Below are 15,611 nucleotides of genomic sequence, written 5' to 3'. Positions count from 1 at the left end.
AGTTAGTAAATGAGGTTAATAAATAAAAGACAACAACCAAAGAGACGAGCACACAAAATGTAAGCAAAACAAAACAAACTACATTAAACGACAAACGCAATTGATAAGGTTTTTCTTTTTTCGAGAGTACGAGTATTGCCAGAATCAGAAAAATTGTAACTTACCGGCAACGCTGGTAGCAACATGTTGCTGCGGACTGCTATTGCTGCTGGCTACGGCAGCGGCTGCTGTCTGATATGTGGCCGTGGCTGCTGTTGTCGCCTGTCCATTTGCATCACAGAGAATTTCATTTTGCAGCTGATAGACATTGCCATCTGTGCTGGTATATTGCTGCTGCTGCTGCTGGTGTTGCTGCTGTGGAATGCCATTCAGTGTGTTCGCTGCGGGCAACATGTTGATGCTAACAATTTTCTGTTGCTGTTGCTGACTAGATGTTGTTACTGCTGTCGGTTGTTGCTGCTGCGGCTGCTGCTGCTGCTGCTGCTGACTTAGTTTTGGTATTTTGCCTTCGAATTTACGCGACTGTTGCATGAATTGCAACTGTTGCTGCTGTTGTTGTTGCTGCTGCTGTGGCTGTTGCTGTGTTTGTTCGTTGAGCCTGCGTTTGGCATCTGTAAAAATGCGTTTGAAATTTGAATTTAATGTGCATTTTGGAGTTTTATGTTTGTTTTCTTTTGTGATGTTGGCTGATGTTGGTTGGATGTGGTTATTATATGTCGGCAGTTAAGCGTTTGGGATTGTGAAGCGACATACACACACACACACGCACACACTTGGTATATACATATACGCACACACATATATACATATGTAGCAAAAGCGAACGAAGCTGCAGCGGAAACAAATCGAAACTGAAACTGAAACTGAAACCGAAGCCCAACCAGAAGTCGAGCTGCGTTTGCAGCCCATGCATAGTGTCCTTTTTAGTAAAACAGTTTTGGTTTTTGGTTAGTTTTTAGCATAAAGTTTCTTTTATATATATATATTTATATTTATATATATATGTTTAGAGTGCTCTCATATATTTCTCAGGCGCTTACAAATTAGGACACAACTTTGACGACTTAGTTTTAGCAAAAATTTCTAATTCAAATCAAATGTACAAATACAGTAAAAGAAAAAGACAAATAGGAGACAACTAAAACGACGACGATGATGGTGATGAATAAAAAAATAAATGCTGACAAAAGCGGCTATGAATGAGGGGGGATCGGTCGGATTAAAATGTTAGTCAATAGTTATTTTGTTTTTGTTGGGATGATGGTTGGCTGGATTAGCTGGATGTTGTCGACGATGATGGTGACTGTGATTCTTATGTGACTATGCTTGTTGTTGTTGTGACTGTGGCGTTGCAGTGGCTGTTGCTGCTGCTGATGTTGCTACTGTTGCTGCTGCTGCAGTTGCTGTTGCTGATCAAATTGTCGCTGCTGTTGCGCTCACCTGCGCCAACGCTGCTGCTGCTGCTGCTTCTCTCAGTGACTGCTGCAACTGTTGCTGCTGTGCTGTCTGATGGGGATGCTGCTGCTGCTGCTGCTGCAGTCACATTGCCGCCGCTGCTGCTGCTGCTGCTAGCTGTCACCTCCTTTTTCCGCTTTGTGGGCGTTTTGCGCGGCGTGGAATTCGCTTTAGCACGCGCACCACCGCCGCGTGCCCCTCTCGATGTGGAGGACGTGGATGTGGAAGATGCCGGCGAGATGGAGCGATCGTCTTTGTTGGCGCGCGGACTACGACCGCGACTGCTGTTGCGTGAGCTATTGCGACGCTTGCTCGCCAGCCAGTCATCATCGTAGTCTGCATCATATTTACGCTTTTGCTTGCGCCGCTTAAAGTCCTCCTCCTCATCGTCGTCCTCTGCAAAAATGAGGAGATAAAGAAATCAAAACAAGAAAAGTATTTACTGTTTGGCTGTTGGAAGGTTTGGCAGTCCGCGCGGCTTACCAGTGCCATCGTCCATGTACTCGAGCAGTTCCTGCTTGGTCTTGAAGTCGGCAGGACTCTGAAGGCTCATTGTATCCTCGGGCGTGTATTCAGTTTCTTCTTCGTTTAGCGTTAGCACGCTTTCTTTTAACATGGCCTTTACATCATCGGGCACATTAGGATTCTGTTGGATTTCATCCAAGTCCAAATCAGGATTACGCTCCTTGAAACTCTTCGCCTTGGTGGGATTGCATTGCTTCTTCATTCTGTGATTAATGGGGAATTGTTAGTATTTTAGTCTAGATTCGGGCGCGCGATTGCAACCCACTTCTTATCACACAGGAGGACATCGAGATGCGGTGGCAGTGGTGCCGCAGTTGGCACCACATTGGGCGGATCCTCGGGATGACGGCCAAGGTCGCGTCCCTCCAACCACGCATCGTAACGTTCGCTCTGGAAACGTTTCACAAATGTGTCCATTGAGATTTTGACCATGTCATTGCTGCAGGTACATTGCGTTGCACGCTTTCCGTACTCAATCCAGCGTTCCATGGCAAAGTTTGTGGACTCGGCGCAGTTGAAGCCATGATTGAAGCCAGCATGGTAGCCGAAAGGAAACGTAATCATAATCTCACCCGATTCCTGGGTAATCTGTATGGAACATGGGTAAAGTATTGAGTATTTGAGCGCAGGACCTTAGAATGAGGCCTGTCTGGGATTCGAACTGGGTCATATTTCTCAACTTAATAAACGATTCTCCAGCTTAGGTAATCAAAGCATTTGAGGAGCTACTTAAAGCTTCTTGCATTATATGAACATTGAGATTCGTTTGGCCTGAAACTAGCTTCTTATTAGTAATTACTTCATTATGAAGCCTGCGGACATTAGGCCCCCATTTTAGGGAACTGCGAATCTGTAAGCAACAGCTTCAATTATTTTGACCCTAAATTGTGTGTGGACTATGAGTTAAATTACATAACTGTTTGGTTCATTAATCAATAGATCTCCAGGATACTCAGTTTAACTTGATTCAAGCTCAAGCTACTACTCAAAGCTGCTAAAAAAAAGAGATGCTCGATTGCAATTGCCTAGCAAAGGGAAGCTAGTTCGGGGCAGTAAGGAAAACAACATATGAAAAGAATCCCCCATAGGCCCAGTTCGAAGACTGTCTCCCAAGTGTTTTCAGCACTAGTTTTCCATATTAGTTTTACCTTGCTGACTGGCACATTGTGTTGCTTAAGTATCTGTGGCGAAATAAGCGTCATTTTATGTCGCAAATACGCATTACAGTTCTTATAGCTGGCCGGGAAATACTGATTGGCGATCTTCTCCAGACGCCTTCCATACTCGGGCGGCACCACGTACCACGTTTTGGGCGCACCAAAGTGCAAATAGTTGATCGAATACAAGTCCATGTCCTCGGTGTGCCAGGCGAATGTCGTTTTCCACATGCCAAAGTACAGGTAGGCAGTATTAACGCCATCAATTTGTATATTATAGTCCTTGTTGACAAAGTCCAATATGCTGCCCAAACGATTTATGTTCCAGCTCTGTGAGAAATTGTGGAGGCATAAGAAAAAGGACACTCAGTTAGGTCCGCTTAACACTTACATCCTGATCAGAGTCTGTAATGCTGCCGCTAACGTCGGCGCCATAAATGGGAGCCACATAGGTTATATTCTTCCAATATTTGCGCTCCAGATCTTCGAAATCAAAGTGCTTCGGCGTGGCATAGCGTTCGGTGCTGGCCAATTCGCTAAATTGTTTAACCGTCAGCGGTTTCTTTTGTATATTGATCTGTTGATAATATCCCTGTTTTCCAGTAACCACCTGGCAAATGGGTGCGGGAATTGTTACATTTAAGGCATCCAAATCCGCATAGCCACTGCGACGTGGCACCCACTCGGCGGGCGGCACCACCTTGGCCAGGCCGGCTTTGTGGGCGCCCTGTGACTCCATATAGGCTATGTATTTGGGAAAGTCCTTGAACTCCTCCCAGGTGGGACGGAATACCATAATACGCGGTATATCGGTCATTTTTGTGTTTCTTTTTCTGTTTTTAATTTTGTGTCTACGTTAATCAACGCGATCTGTAACTGTTAGAGAAAAAAGAGATGGATATGTATAGAGAGAGAACGAGACATTCGCTGCCTCGGCTGTCTGCATTAATCCAGCGCAGATGCCAAAGACTTGACATGAATGCGTGCGTGCCCTGCCTCCTGCTCCTGCCTTTGCTGTTGTTGTCGTTGTTGTTGTTGTTGTTGCTAAGCAAACAGGAACAGCTGCAACTTCATTTACGAGCGCCCTTTTTCAATGGGACAGCCGGCAACAACAACAACAGAAATAAGAACAGCAGCAGCAGCAGGCAGGCGCGCCGAACAGGCTTCAGAGTCTGGCAGGATATGCAGCCAGTCAGCCGGTCTTAATAGTCTGCCTTCAAAAGGTGCATTGATCTTGTATGTCGATTATATTACAAGAAAGAAATAACAATCGAAAGATATTGTTTTTTTTTTTAAATTGTTCAAAATATGTGCCACAAAATTGTATTAAAATTATTTTTCATTTAACGCTGAAAGTTTAGGATTGTAATTATATTAAAATAAAGTATGTACAAATTTTTAGCCTGAAAAATCATAAAAATTTATAAATTCCGAAGAGTTGTTTTTATTTAAAATATAAGTAAATAGTTGGAAAACAATTCATATTATCTGCCTTTCAATTAAAATTTATCATCGTCATTTACCAGCGATCATTTATAAATATATATAAAGATCATTACTTATTAACCATTTTAGTTAAAAGTCTCAAATTGTCGTTCTAGCACGAAACTCATTGAATTATTAATTATATTTATTTTCTTAAATAAATATTATATATTAGTTAGCCTAAGACTAATGAAATATTTTCTAGTATTCTGTTATATTATATATTTAAATAAAATTAACATTGATCTTTTTAACAATTTACTTATTAATACTCTGATCCATATTTGTTTCTTAATTTTTCGCTATCTAAGTAATTAATCTATTAATCTATCTATCTAGCAATTGAGTTTTTGCTGCACGCATTGGTCACTACTCCAGGCGGTTCTAGTTCACACTATTCTATTTCTATTTGTTCCAAAATGCTAAAATACCCAAAGGGTTTGTCTAAAGAAACATTTCCAATAAGTCTATTATTTTCTATATACTTAAAATAACTATATTTAATCATCACAATATCCTTTTGCTGTTTCAACTTTCTTCTTTTAATGCATTTGCAATACTCATAATTATTACATCTTAATCCTTTTAAGGTCCTCCTCGTAGGTTTTAATTCAGCCGAGTTGCGTTTTCTGGGTTAATGCAATACATACACGAACATATTATATGTATCTATGAATTGTACAAAGAAAAGCTTAAGCTATATATTTACAAACACAAGTACTGTTATACACTGCAGATGGAAAAGTCCTGAAACCGTTTGAATATGTTAGATAAGCGAGTCGAAATCCAATTTTTCATAATAAGTAAATTACAACTAATCCCCCTGCAGCTGCATACCTACGAAAAATATAAAGGACCCCAATTAAAATGGCGCAGAACAAAATAACGAACAGCCGAACAGCATAAAAAAGGATACACCGTTTGAGAAACACGCCCAATAAGAAAAACCAAAGTACAAACCTCTTTGCGAAATGTATAATGTTTACTGGCAGCCAAAAACAAATTGATGAATAAACAAATTTAAAGAACGAACGGGAACAAGGACGACAACGACAGAGACGATGAGTACAACGCCGTGCGAGACATGCAAGCAAACTACATGGATGAAAATTTACGCAATTTTGGGTCTACGCAGAAAACTGTACCACCACCCGATGAGACGACGACGAGGACGACAACGAGGACAATAAAGAGAACCTTAGCGACGAGTGCGCGCTGTGTGCGCAAGCGAGAGCACATGCTGTCCACGCGAATGAGCGAGTAGCAAAGTAGCGAGTCGCATACGCAAAGACAGAAAGAGAGAGCAACTGCCATGCCATCCATGTACATATATATGTACACAAGTGTGTATGTCTATATAGGTGTGTGTGCGTGTGTGCCATTTAGGTATATAAGTAATATGCATAGTGGATATGTATGGGAAAAATGTTTGAAAAATTTAAAACTCACTTGGGTATGCGCTTCGGTAATTTTTAATTTAAATGCAGCCTCCCGATCGTATTCTTATTCTTGATCTCTGGATCGTGTAATCCCACTACTGTTATTTATTTGTTGAATTAGCTTTGTTTTTGTAGTTTATTGCACATTTTGCTTTTGTAGTATTTTTGGCTTTTTGGTGGAACAGAAAGAACTTTTTCTTGTCTTCTGCTTCTGTTTTGTCACTCTTTTTGTGTGCTACACTTTTTTCTACTTGCTTTTTGTTGCTTACGCTCAGGCGCTCTCTCTTGCAAATTATGCTCGCTCTCACACACACTCGCTCTCTGCTTTTTTCTTTCGGCTGGCGCTCGCTTTATTTTGCACAATTGCACAATTTGTTGTTGTTTGTTTGACACGGAATTATTTGCGAGCTTATAACTGTAACTTGTTACTGTATAAAAAAATGTTGGCCTGCAACATTTGCCGAGTGTCTGCACCTCTAATTTTTTTTCGTATTTTTTATTTTTTTTTAAACTGCCGGCTGAGGCTGAGCTCTCAATATAATATTAAGATTTTGCCGTTGTTAGAAATATGTATGTTTGTATATGTATATGTACATGTATTTATATTATGTGTATATTATGAACTGCTGCTTTAAACACACACACGGCAACGGGCGCGGATCAGCAACATGTTCTGAGCTGTCGGAGCTGCGAGCGTAAACTGAAACTAAGACGTGCCTGGCGAGGACGAAGCAGCGCAGCCAAGCGATAGCGACTGCGACGCTGACTGCGGCAGTACACACACACACACACACACACACACAGGCAAACAGCCAGACACAGACATAGAGCGTTGTCCTTTTAATGCGAATGACGGTACTAAAGCGTAATGTGCAAGGAAAACCGAGAGCGAACGTTCACAATAACGAGAGCAAAAACAAGTTTGACAGGATAATGCTTGATATACAAATAGGTGTGTGTATGTTTGTGTGTGGAAAATGCAGAGGAAAAACGGCAGTTGGTTCGTAGCAAACAATAGATTTTTGCGCAGCAAATGTTTTGTGAATTATTGGCAAAAACGAGCTGCAGCGAATGCTTCACAAAACAACCGAATTTACTATGCTTCGTATTCTCCTCTCTCTCTCTCTCTGCATGTGTCTCTTTTTCCCTCGTAGCGACAGCTAAGTCACAAAAAGAGTGCAGGATAAACTGTGTATCAGTTAAACTGCGCCTAGCTTATACATAATTACGCTTTGTGTTAGTCCGCGATTTACAGAACTCCTTACAATAATCTGGGTACAGGATCTGATATCCCGTTCCGTTCTATCTATGGTAATCTACATACTTTTCAGCTGGTACTTGAATGGTTTCCGCGCAGCACGAAATTTTCAATTTCCGGGAAAGCCGAAAATCATTTACATGTTACATGTCAAAACGTAGATCATGAGTGGCTCTATAACATCTGATCCCATCTATTACAATTTTAAATTTAAATTGGAATGATTCGATTATTTATGTCACTTTTCTAATATAATATAAAAAACTTTTCTCAGAATTCCTTCTTGAAAACCGTGAAACGTATCAGTCTTGACTATATGAAGCAAAATGCTATGTAGTAATCGTAAGATATGATATTATACATATATAAAAGTCTCTCAAAAACAAAGAACTTTAGAGATCTTTGAGCAATTTTCAAAAGGCATATTTAATGACACCTCATTTGTATTAAATTTAAGCAAGCCACAAAGTTGACTCGATATTATGATCTCGCAACTGTAGGTAATTGAAAAGATCACTTAGTGCTTTTACACAGTCTGGCCAATTCCCCTTACAAGATATCCTGGTAGCCTTACATTATTTTCTACCTACAAAAGAGGAATAAAATAAATAAGGAAAAAGCCTTTACAAAATGTAAGCAGCCGCAGCGCACAGCGAAACCAAACTAATTACAAGAAGAAAGAGAAACGAAACGTTGCACAAGGAATATAATTTACAACATGTCATTAGCTGGGCAACGCCTATACTATGTGCCATGGGTGATGGCTAGGAGGAAGTAAGGAAGAGGAAGAGAAAGAGGAATGAACAGCAGCAACGTCAGCGACAGGATCAAAGCGTGACGCGAAAGGCCGTACGCGCAAGAACTGAACAGCATATTTTAAGGCAAAGGAGCTGAAGTGCATTTCCTATGGGGAGCCGGATCCTGCGCGCAACTAAACTCACAAACTTGTTTTTCACAAACGCAGCTCAAGCGTAGCATCGAGTAAGAGAAAGAGACAGAGAGAGAGAGAGGAAGAATGAGAATGAGCAAGACCGAGAGCGGCAGAGCGTCGCAACGAGCTTGAGCAAAAGCGACGAGAATGACCAAACGGCGGCGTCAACTTCCGGCAGGACAAGAGCAGACACACATACATATACTCATATGCACACACACGTTGTGTACACAATGTGGTCATTGACTGAACGGTAAAAAGCGAAAACAGGAACCAAACAGCAGCAGCTAAGGCAACAACAACAGCTAACTGGCTGGCGATGACGTCGTCCTGCGGTCGCTGTTGACGTCGGCTGAAGCGAAAGCGCGTAGAGAACACAATAATGCGCGTCCCCTATTCACTAAAGCGTGTGCTTGTATGTGTCTGTGTTGTGTAAGTATGTGCCTGTGTATGCGTGCCTCGTGATTCACGCAGCATATTTTCTAATACAATTTCATTTTCTCATAAAATTTCAATTCGCCAACGGCCTCAGCTGCTGCGCCAGGAACAACAGCAACAAAAGCAACAACAACAAGCCTTATTTATTATTCTAGCGCTGCGCTGTGCCCGTTTTATATCCTTTTGTGAGGCTTATAGCACACGCGTCATACAAAAAGCAAAGCGCGCGTCCCCTTTTTTCAAGTTTCCCTTTTGTTATCTCAATTGCACAACTGTGTTGTTTTTTTTATTTGTAGCATTTTTTGGCTCGTTTCAATGCTTTGTTTTGCTTTGCATTTGCCGACTGTTCATTACATTTGGTACATATCTTTGGGATTTAGAGAAGGGGATCGGGAGGAGACACTCGTTTTTTACAGTTTACATTTTCTGGTGCTGTTCGTATTTAGTTATTGTTGTACTTAGATCGCTGGCCGCCATTGCTGTTGTTGTACGCATATAAATTGAAGCTTTCAATGCTTGCTACGCTGTTTCGTTCTTGCGCACTCGCGATTGCAATTGCTCTCTCACACACACACGTACACATAGAACATGCTCTCTCTTAATATTTAATGGCTCACTCTCTCAGCTGCCGCCTTTGCGCCCAGCTGCCGCCGCAATCTAATTAATTCTCTTTTGCGCTTGACGTTCCGTTTCGCCTTGTCCGCCATTGTTTGTGCCGTTTGATTTGCGCTGCTGCAAAATTGTTTAGTGTCAGCGTCGCTGCCAGCGTTTTGCTGTTGCTGTTTCTAATGCTTGCTTTTGTTGTTGGTTTTTTTTTGCTGTTGTTGCTGCGCTTGTTCTTGTTGTCTACGCACGACGTCGGCGTCGCCGCCTTCTTGCATTGATTTTGTTGGTCAGCGGCGTCGCCATTTTGAAAGCGTAATGCAAATCTGTTCTAGAGCAAAAGCAAAATATAAGGCAAAAAATATAATATTATCAAGTTAACGGCGCGCGTGTTCAAGTGGCTGGTCGACCGGAAAACAGGAGGATTTGAGACAACGTAGTCATTTTTTTGTATGTTTTTACTTTTTCTTTCTTGGAAATGCTCCAATTACACCTTTTTGAGAAAGGCGGTATCAATTTCATCTTTAACTTTAAGATTATTACAAAACGTTTAAATAAAACGGATAATTATGTATCCATTTGTGTTACATGGAAAAAGTGTAATATTTGAAATTTTCGCAATTCGCTTATATGACGAAATTATTTGTAATTCATGTTGAATTATCAGTTATTTAAGTTTTAATATTAAAAGATATTAACAAGTTATAAAAATGACAAGGAATGCAGTTAATTGAAATTACTTCTGTTGCTAAGGCTTTAAATGACTTTAATTTAGATGTCAGAAAATCACATGCTCAAACTTAACTATCTTGAAAATATTCAATTTTAAAGCATAAGAAAAGTATTCTGCAAATATCTGATTTTTACTTATTTGGGTAATTTTTATATAAGTATGAGACTCGTTTTAATATTCCAATATATATATTTATATATTAATTATTTCATTATGATTTTATGTTTATACCATGTTGTTCGGCTATATTTCTTAGGCTTTCTAGAAAAGTTACAAAAAGTATGCTATAGATATGTATACATATTTCTAAATTTCTTTAAAGCATGTTTAAAATAGTTTAATTCTTTTTTATAATATATATAAATATTTCATAAATTCAATTTACTTTCATTTTTCTTAGCAAAAACAAATAAACTCGGAAAGTATATTAATAAAAGTCTGGTTTAAAATATTTTTAAGTATTTAAATCTTTAAATTCCAAAACTTTTAACAGAGGTCATGCTCTGCCCACCCGCAACCAATTTAAGATGAACCTGTCTGACCTTCAATCCTTTTACACACCCCATTTATCTATATATATACATATATTCAGGTTGGGTCAATGCCAATTTTATAACCCCAAAAAATACTAATTACCCTCAATCGGGCCACACACACTCATATACACACACCAACAACAACCACTAACCAGGATGGACCTGTTGAGCTAGCCACAAGTTTTAGGGGGTTGTCTATACTATATATATGAGGGTACACCTGCGATTAGGTCGGGAAATCTATGCCAACAAACACCACCTAGAATAGAGCACCACCCAGAGACAGTCAAAACAAACAATACAATATATATATATATATCTATATATATATATATATATATAGAGAAAGAGAGAGCGGGGGTATGTTTATGTTATGCTTTATGAATGGGAGCGCGACTCTAACTACCACCAAGTCGCACTTTGTTTTGGTTTCTGTTGTTTTCTTTTTTTTTTTTGGGAAAACTCCTAAAAGTGACGAAGACGTTGTGTGGATGAGGCTGATGACATGCCGGCACATGCCAATGAACTGCAAGGTGGGTAATACGCTGCTCTTAGTAGTGGTTGTGCTGGTGTCGGCGGTGGTGGTTCGGTTAAGCACATGACCAAGAGCGGAGCAAAGCAGAGCACATGGCTTTTCCGTGGTGGTCGGTCGGTCGGTGCCTTATATTTGACTTGGTGGTTGCTGCCGGCTTACTCCCTGACTGGTTGACTGGGGGGGTCTTGTACCCGGTGTCGAACGTCCTTGCACCTACAAAGGTCGTGGTCTCCTTACGCTGTCTACTGTCTGTGTTGTTGTTGTGAGCGGAACCACCCCATGCGCCATGTGGCCCAGAGCCAGTGCGCCAAAGTAGGTCGTGGACATGGTCGCATTGCCGGTGGTTGCTCTGCCTTTAACTCTACTCACAGCACTGCACAGCACAGCACAGCAGAGCTCAGCTCAGCTCAGTTCAGTTCAGTGGTGGTTCCAAAAATATATCTATATATATACATATATGTGTGTTGGCCCAGACTTGTCTAAGGGTTACATTTTGTTTATAAACATTGCGCAAAAACAGCTGATTTTTGGCAACATCCCCCATTAAACACTGTGGTATGCGTGTAGGGTCGGTCACGACCAGAGCCAACCGGGCCAACACTCTAACCAGCTGACGAGCTCAGCAAAGGCTCGAATCTGTATGGCCAACTCAGGCAGGGCAACACCTGCACTTCTAGTGCTTAGTCCATAGCTCAGCGGCAGCAGCAGCAAAAGCAGCAGCTGCTTGACCCGAACCAAGCCTGACGGACTGAATGACTGCGTTGCCATCTGTCGCCATGCAAAGGTACGAAGGATAATAAATGCTTTGAATGCCGGCTGCAAAGAACTACCTCTGCCTCTGCCTTTGCTTCTAACTGACTGCCCGACCGACTGCCTGCCTATGGCAGCTGCCCGCTGCTGCATTGATTGTGGCTATAGGCAGCATCTGTTTTCAACTGGGAGTTCCCCTAAAACTAGATACGATAGCTGCAACTGCTGCTGCTGCTCCTACTGCTACAAGCACTTTGGCATGCGCCATGACCCAAAGCAAAGGACTGCAATTTACAACGAACAATGCAGCATCTGCAGCAGTTCCAGCTACAGTTGATATTTCAACTTGGCAGCTGATGGACGTCGCTCGATTGATTGGCTGCGGTTGCTGCTAAGAATACATTACTGTGCCATGCAGTACTAGTGTGTGTGTGCGTCTGTGTGTGTGTGTCTATTGTAGAAGTAGAGCAATTTGCGAGCGCTGTCACAATCTAGCCCCAATTGATTAATAACTATAATTCATACTGTCGCGGGGATTTGAAACTTGACATAAGTTAAGTAAGTTTGAGTTACTGATAAATCCATCTATAATATAAATTCCTGTTTTAACTAAATACAACTGCAAAAGAACTAAACTCTGATTGATAATTGACATATATTTCTAGTATATTTTATTTTAAAGCTGTAATTACAATAAATCGTTAATAAAATTTTATTCAAGCTGCGTCAAACTTCTCCTGAACAGGTGTCGAACAGATGAATGGTTAGATAAAAAAATAACAGAAACTTTCATATATAGTGAATAGAAAGTGAAATATTTATATAACTCTCAAACCATATTTGGAGCTTCCATAAAGCATTTTAGTTTTATAATATAATTTAAACTATATTCAAAATTTATTTAAATATTATTTTTTATCAAAAGTGCCAACATTTTAGTGAACGTATTTGAGGGCTGAGTTTAAAGCCTACTTAGCAAATATATAAATATATTTTGTTTTATCTAAAAAATAACTACAACGATATTTAAATTAAAGGCTGTGTTAATAAACATATTCCATATAAGCCACATTATTTAATATTCCTTTTCTTATAATCGCAGCTGTTTGGCTGTGTATATGTATTTGTGTTTGGGTTGTCGGAAAGTATAAATGGGTTTGAACCGTAACGTTTCCGATAAAAATATTATATGCTGGTTAGGCAACATTAGCAGCTGGACGAGCCGCATCACCTGCATGTGCCCCCCAGTAAAAAGGAGCTCGCTTTTCAAACCCACCAGCGAGCCAGCCAGCCAGCATATGGCTATCAAAGATAGCAAGGTACAGCAACGTTAAAAAAATATAAAAACCAGATACGTTCCAGACGCAGCTTTTCGAGCAACTGTAACTTAATACGTAAACAGGGGCACGATCGCCCCAATTGAGCAAGGAATAGGACCCCAACAAAAAAGACAAAAATATGGAAGAAAAAAAGTTTCAAATTGCACTCGCAACTTGTTTTTGGAAAAACCGGTAGCTTACACAGACCGAGAAAGGGAGAGAGAGAAAAAGGTTGTTGGGCGTGGCCAGGACAAGGTATTCAAATCGCACCGATCGTTCAGCAGAGATTACATACAACTTGTCTGGCAAAATCGAAAGAAGAAGAGGACGATAACTGTTACAATATTTGAGATTTCCGTTTGGGAAGTGCAAAACGAACAAGAGAATCCGCAAAAGAATTAAATACAAAGAGGGAAAAGAGCTGAAAGCAGAGCGAACAAAAATCACGCACATCCGAGCTACAAATCCTGTCGCAGCTGCGCGTGTGCATCCTGTGAAATGTTTGCGCAGGCGTACATTGAACTTTGCCTGGGTGTCCTGTTCGCAGTTCCTTTATGCTCTCTGTGTGCTGTCCTGCCTGCAGGTAGGCCGCAGACACAGACATCTTGAGGACCCGAACTCGAACTCGAACTCTGACTCTGGCAGCGAGGAGCAGATGTTTCTCTGGCGCTGTCTTTGTCGCAGGTCAGTTGTCGTCTGGGCTAGCCTGGACTTGGGCCTTGGCTGCATTATCCTGCGTCGTTGTGCTGCCTTTCTGTTTAAGGGTTGTCTACGCATGTCAATAACTTCTCTTTTTTTTATGCTTTTCAAATTTTTGTTTGACGCTTTGTTTACGCTGCGAGCCAAGGCGCGTTTGTTTGATTAGAAGAAGTCATTAACACCGCGATAGCTAAGCAGCTGTCGTCTTAAATTTCGGGGCGTGGCAAAGCTAAATGGGCAGACAAGGTGACTACAAGCTGAGTTGGTTTCAATAAATTATCAAATGATGTCTGAATCGCATGCTATAATAGGCTATGGCTATATTGAAGATTCGAAGATTTCATTTAATATTTAAACAAATTTATAGAATGTATTTTTATTCTATACAAGATAAGATATATTCTAAGTAAGCTAAGTTAACCTCGGCTAGATTAAATGTTCATAACGTGCTACAGTTTTTCATAGAAGAGGTAACTAACTTATTCTCTCTGATAGGCATGTGGAAATGGATAGCATCCTATATACAAAGGACCTTAAAATATATATTTTAAAATAATAAAAATTATAAAATTTTTTTTTATTCTTCAAATATTTTAGACCAGAAATCCTCAAAATATTATTTTAATACAAAAAAATATTTATGAGTTTGGATCAAAGACTTATAAAATTTATAAAAGTAAAAGTAAAAGTAGAGCATTATAAATTTCAAATTTCGATGCATATTTCTTGCTGCTATCTGCTGGTATAGTTTTTATACAAAGTATTTGAATACAATGTTAATTTTATCGGAGACCGACAGACTTTACATAGTTATTAGTATATAACTAACTAATACGCAATCTTAATACGAACAATAAATAATTCTCTTTAAGTTACCAAAGAATAATGAGAAATTCTCACAGCCGAAGCTCAAGTGACGCATTGACCGGCTAAAAAAATAAATAAAATAGAAATCCCAAAGAAAAAGGAGATGGAAAGAGTGGGCCGAAAAGAGAGCAGTCAATTAGGCTCGACAGTACGTCTCGTTGCACGGCACAAAGGTGAAAAATCGATTTTGTGAAAAACTTGACTCGATTGCAATTTGAATTTAAAGCTAAGAACAAGAAACTCACCTTTAATTAAGAAGTTGTTGCAGCACTTTTTTCTTACATGCCGGTCGGCTCGTCAGTTGTTATCGATAAAAAATGTCTTCAACAAATTCGCAATAGTTTGAGGCTCAGAACACAAATGCAACAACAAACGGCGTACGTGACCGAGAACAGCACTAGTTCACAATAGACGTATGTATGCGGTTTATTTACAATAGATCAGCTTGCCTTCTGGACATGCCACAGTGTGGGTGTCCATGCGTGCGAATGTGTGTGTGTGCGCTAGGCTATCTCCGAGTCTGTTTACTGTTTTATTGTTATCTTCATTAAAATACTAATATATTTGTGTTTGTGATTTCCAATTTGCAATTGGCGTCTTCTAATCAGTATCCATATCCAGCTATACCAACTATACTACTCAATTGGAAGAACGCGTTTTTCCATCTCTGTGGTATAGTTGTTGTCCATTGGCATTTCTGTGGCATATTCTGCATACGACATCTTTCATTTAGTTTCACACACTTGCAATTTTTTAGATTTGGAAGTCAAACACTACTTTACGAGGAACAAATTAATAAATACACACAAACTGCAAACTTTTTGCTAATTTTAACAAAACACATTGAAAGAACTAGAGCTGCACCACAGACGATAAGACGT

General features: G+C 40.1%; 2 protein-coding genes across 2 annotated transcripts in view; both read right to left on the bottom strand.

Moving 5' to 3' along the window:
• The window catches only part of LOC115483800 (transcription factor mef2A), a 15,994-nt gene extending 15,803 nt beyond the window's left edge, over positions 1-191 (bottom strand). Inside the window, exon 1 of the mRNA XM_030226063.1 lies at positions 165-191. The gene's annotated coding sequence lies outside the window, so the exon portion shown is untranslated. The remainder of the gene's footprint in view (positions 1-164) is intronic.
• LOC111592178 overlaps positions 1-15,611 on the bottom strand; it is a 21,064-nt gene extending 5,453 nt beyond the window's left edge. Inside the window, exons 1-7 of the mRNA XM_030226065.1 lie at positions 14,976-15,611; positions 3,529-4,013; positions 3,129-3,467; positions 2,246-2,568; positions 1,939-2,183; positions 1,441-1,851; positions 165-611 (exon numbers count right to left, since the gene is read on the bottom strand). Of these exons, the coding sequence (XP_030081925.1) occupies positions 165-611; positions 1,441-1,851; positions 1,939-2,183; positions 2,246-2,568; positions 3,129-3,467; positions 3,529-3,954 (2,191 nt within the window). The 5' untranslated portion in view covers positions 3,955-4,013; positions 14,976-15,611. The remainder of the gene's footprint in view (positions 1-164; positions 612-1,440; positions 1,852-1,938; positions 2,184-2,245; positions 2,569-3,128; positions 3,468-3,528; positions 4,014-14,975) is intronic.

This window comes from Drosophila hydei, unplaced genomic scaffold (assembly GCF_003285905.1).
Source record: "Drosophila hydei strain 15085-1641.00,03,60 unplaced genomic scaffold, DhydRS2 tig00000060-arrow-pilon, whole genome shotgun sequence".
In the NCBI taxonomy this organism is placed as follows: Eukaryota; Metazoa; Arthropoda; class Insecta; order Diptera; family Drosophilidae; genus Drosophila; species Drosophila hydei.
Note: the sequence above shows the minus strand (reverse complement) of the source record. Positions and strands in the feature narration are given on the sequence as shown.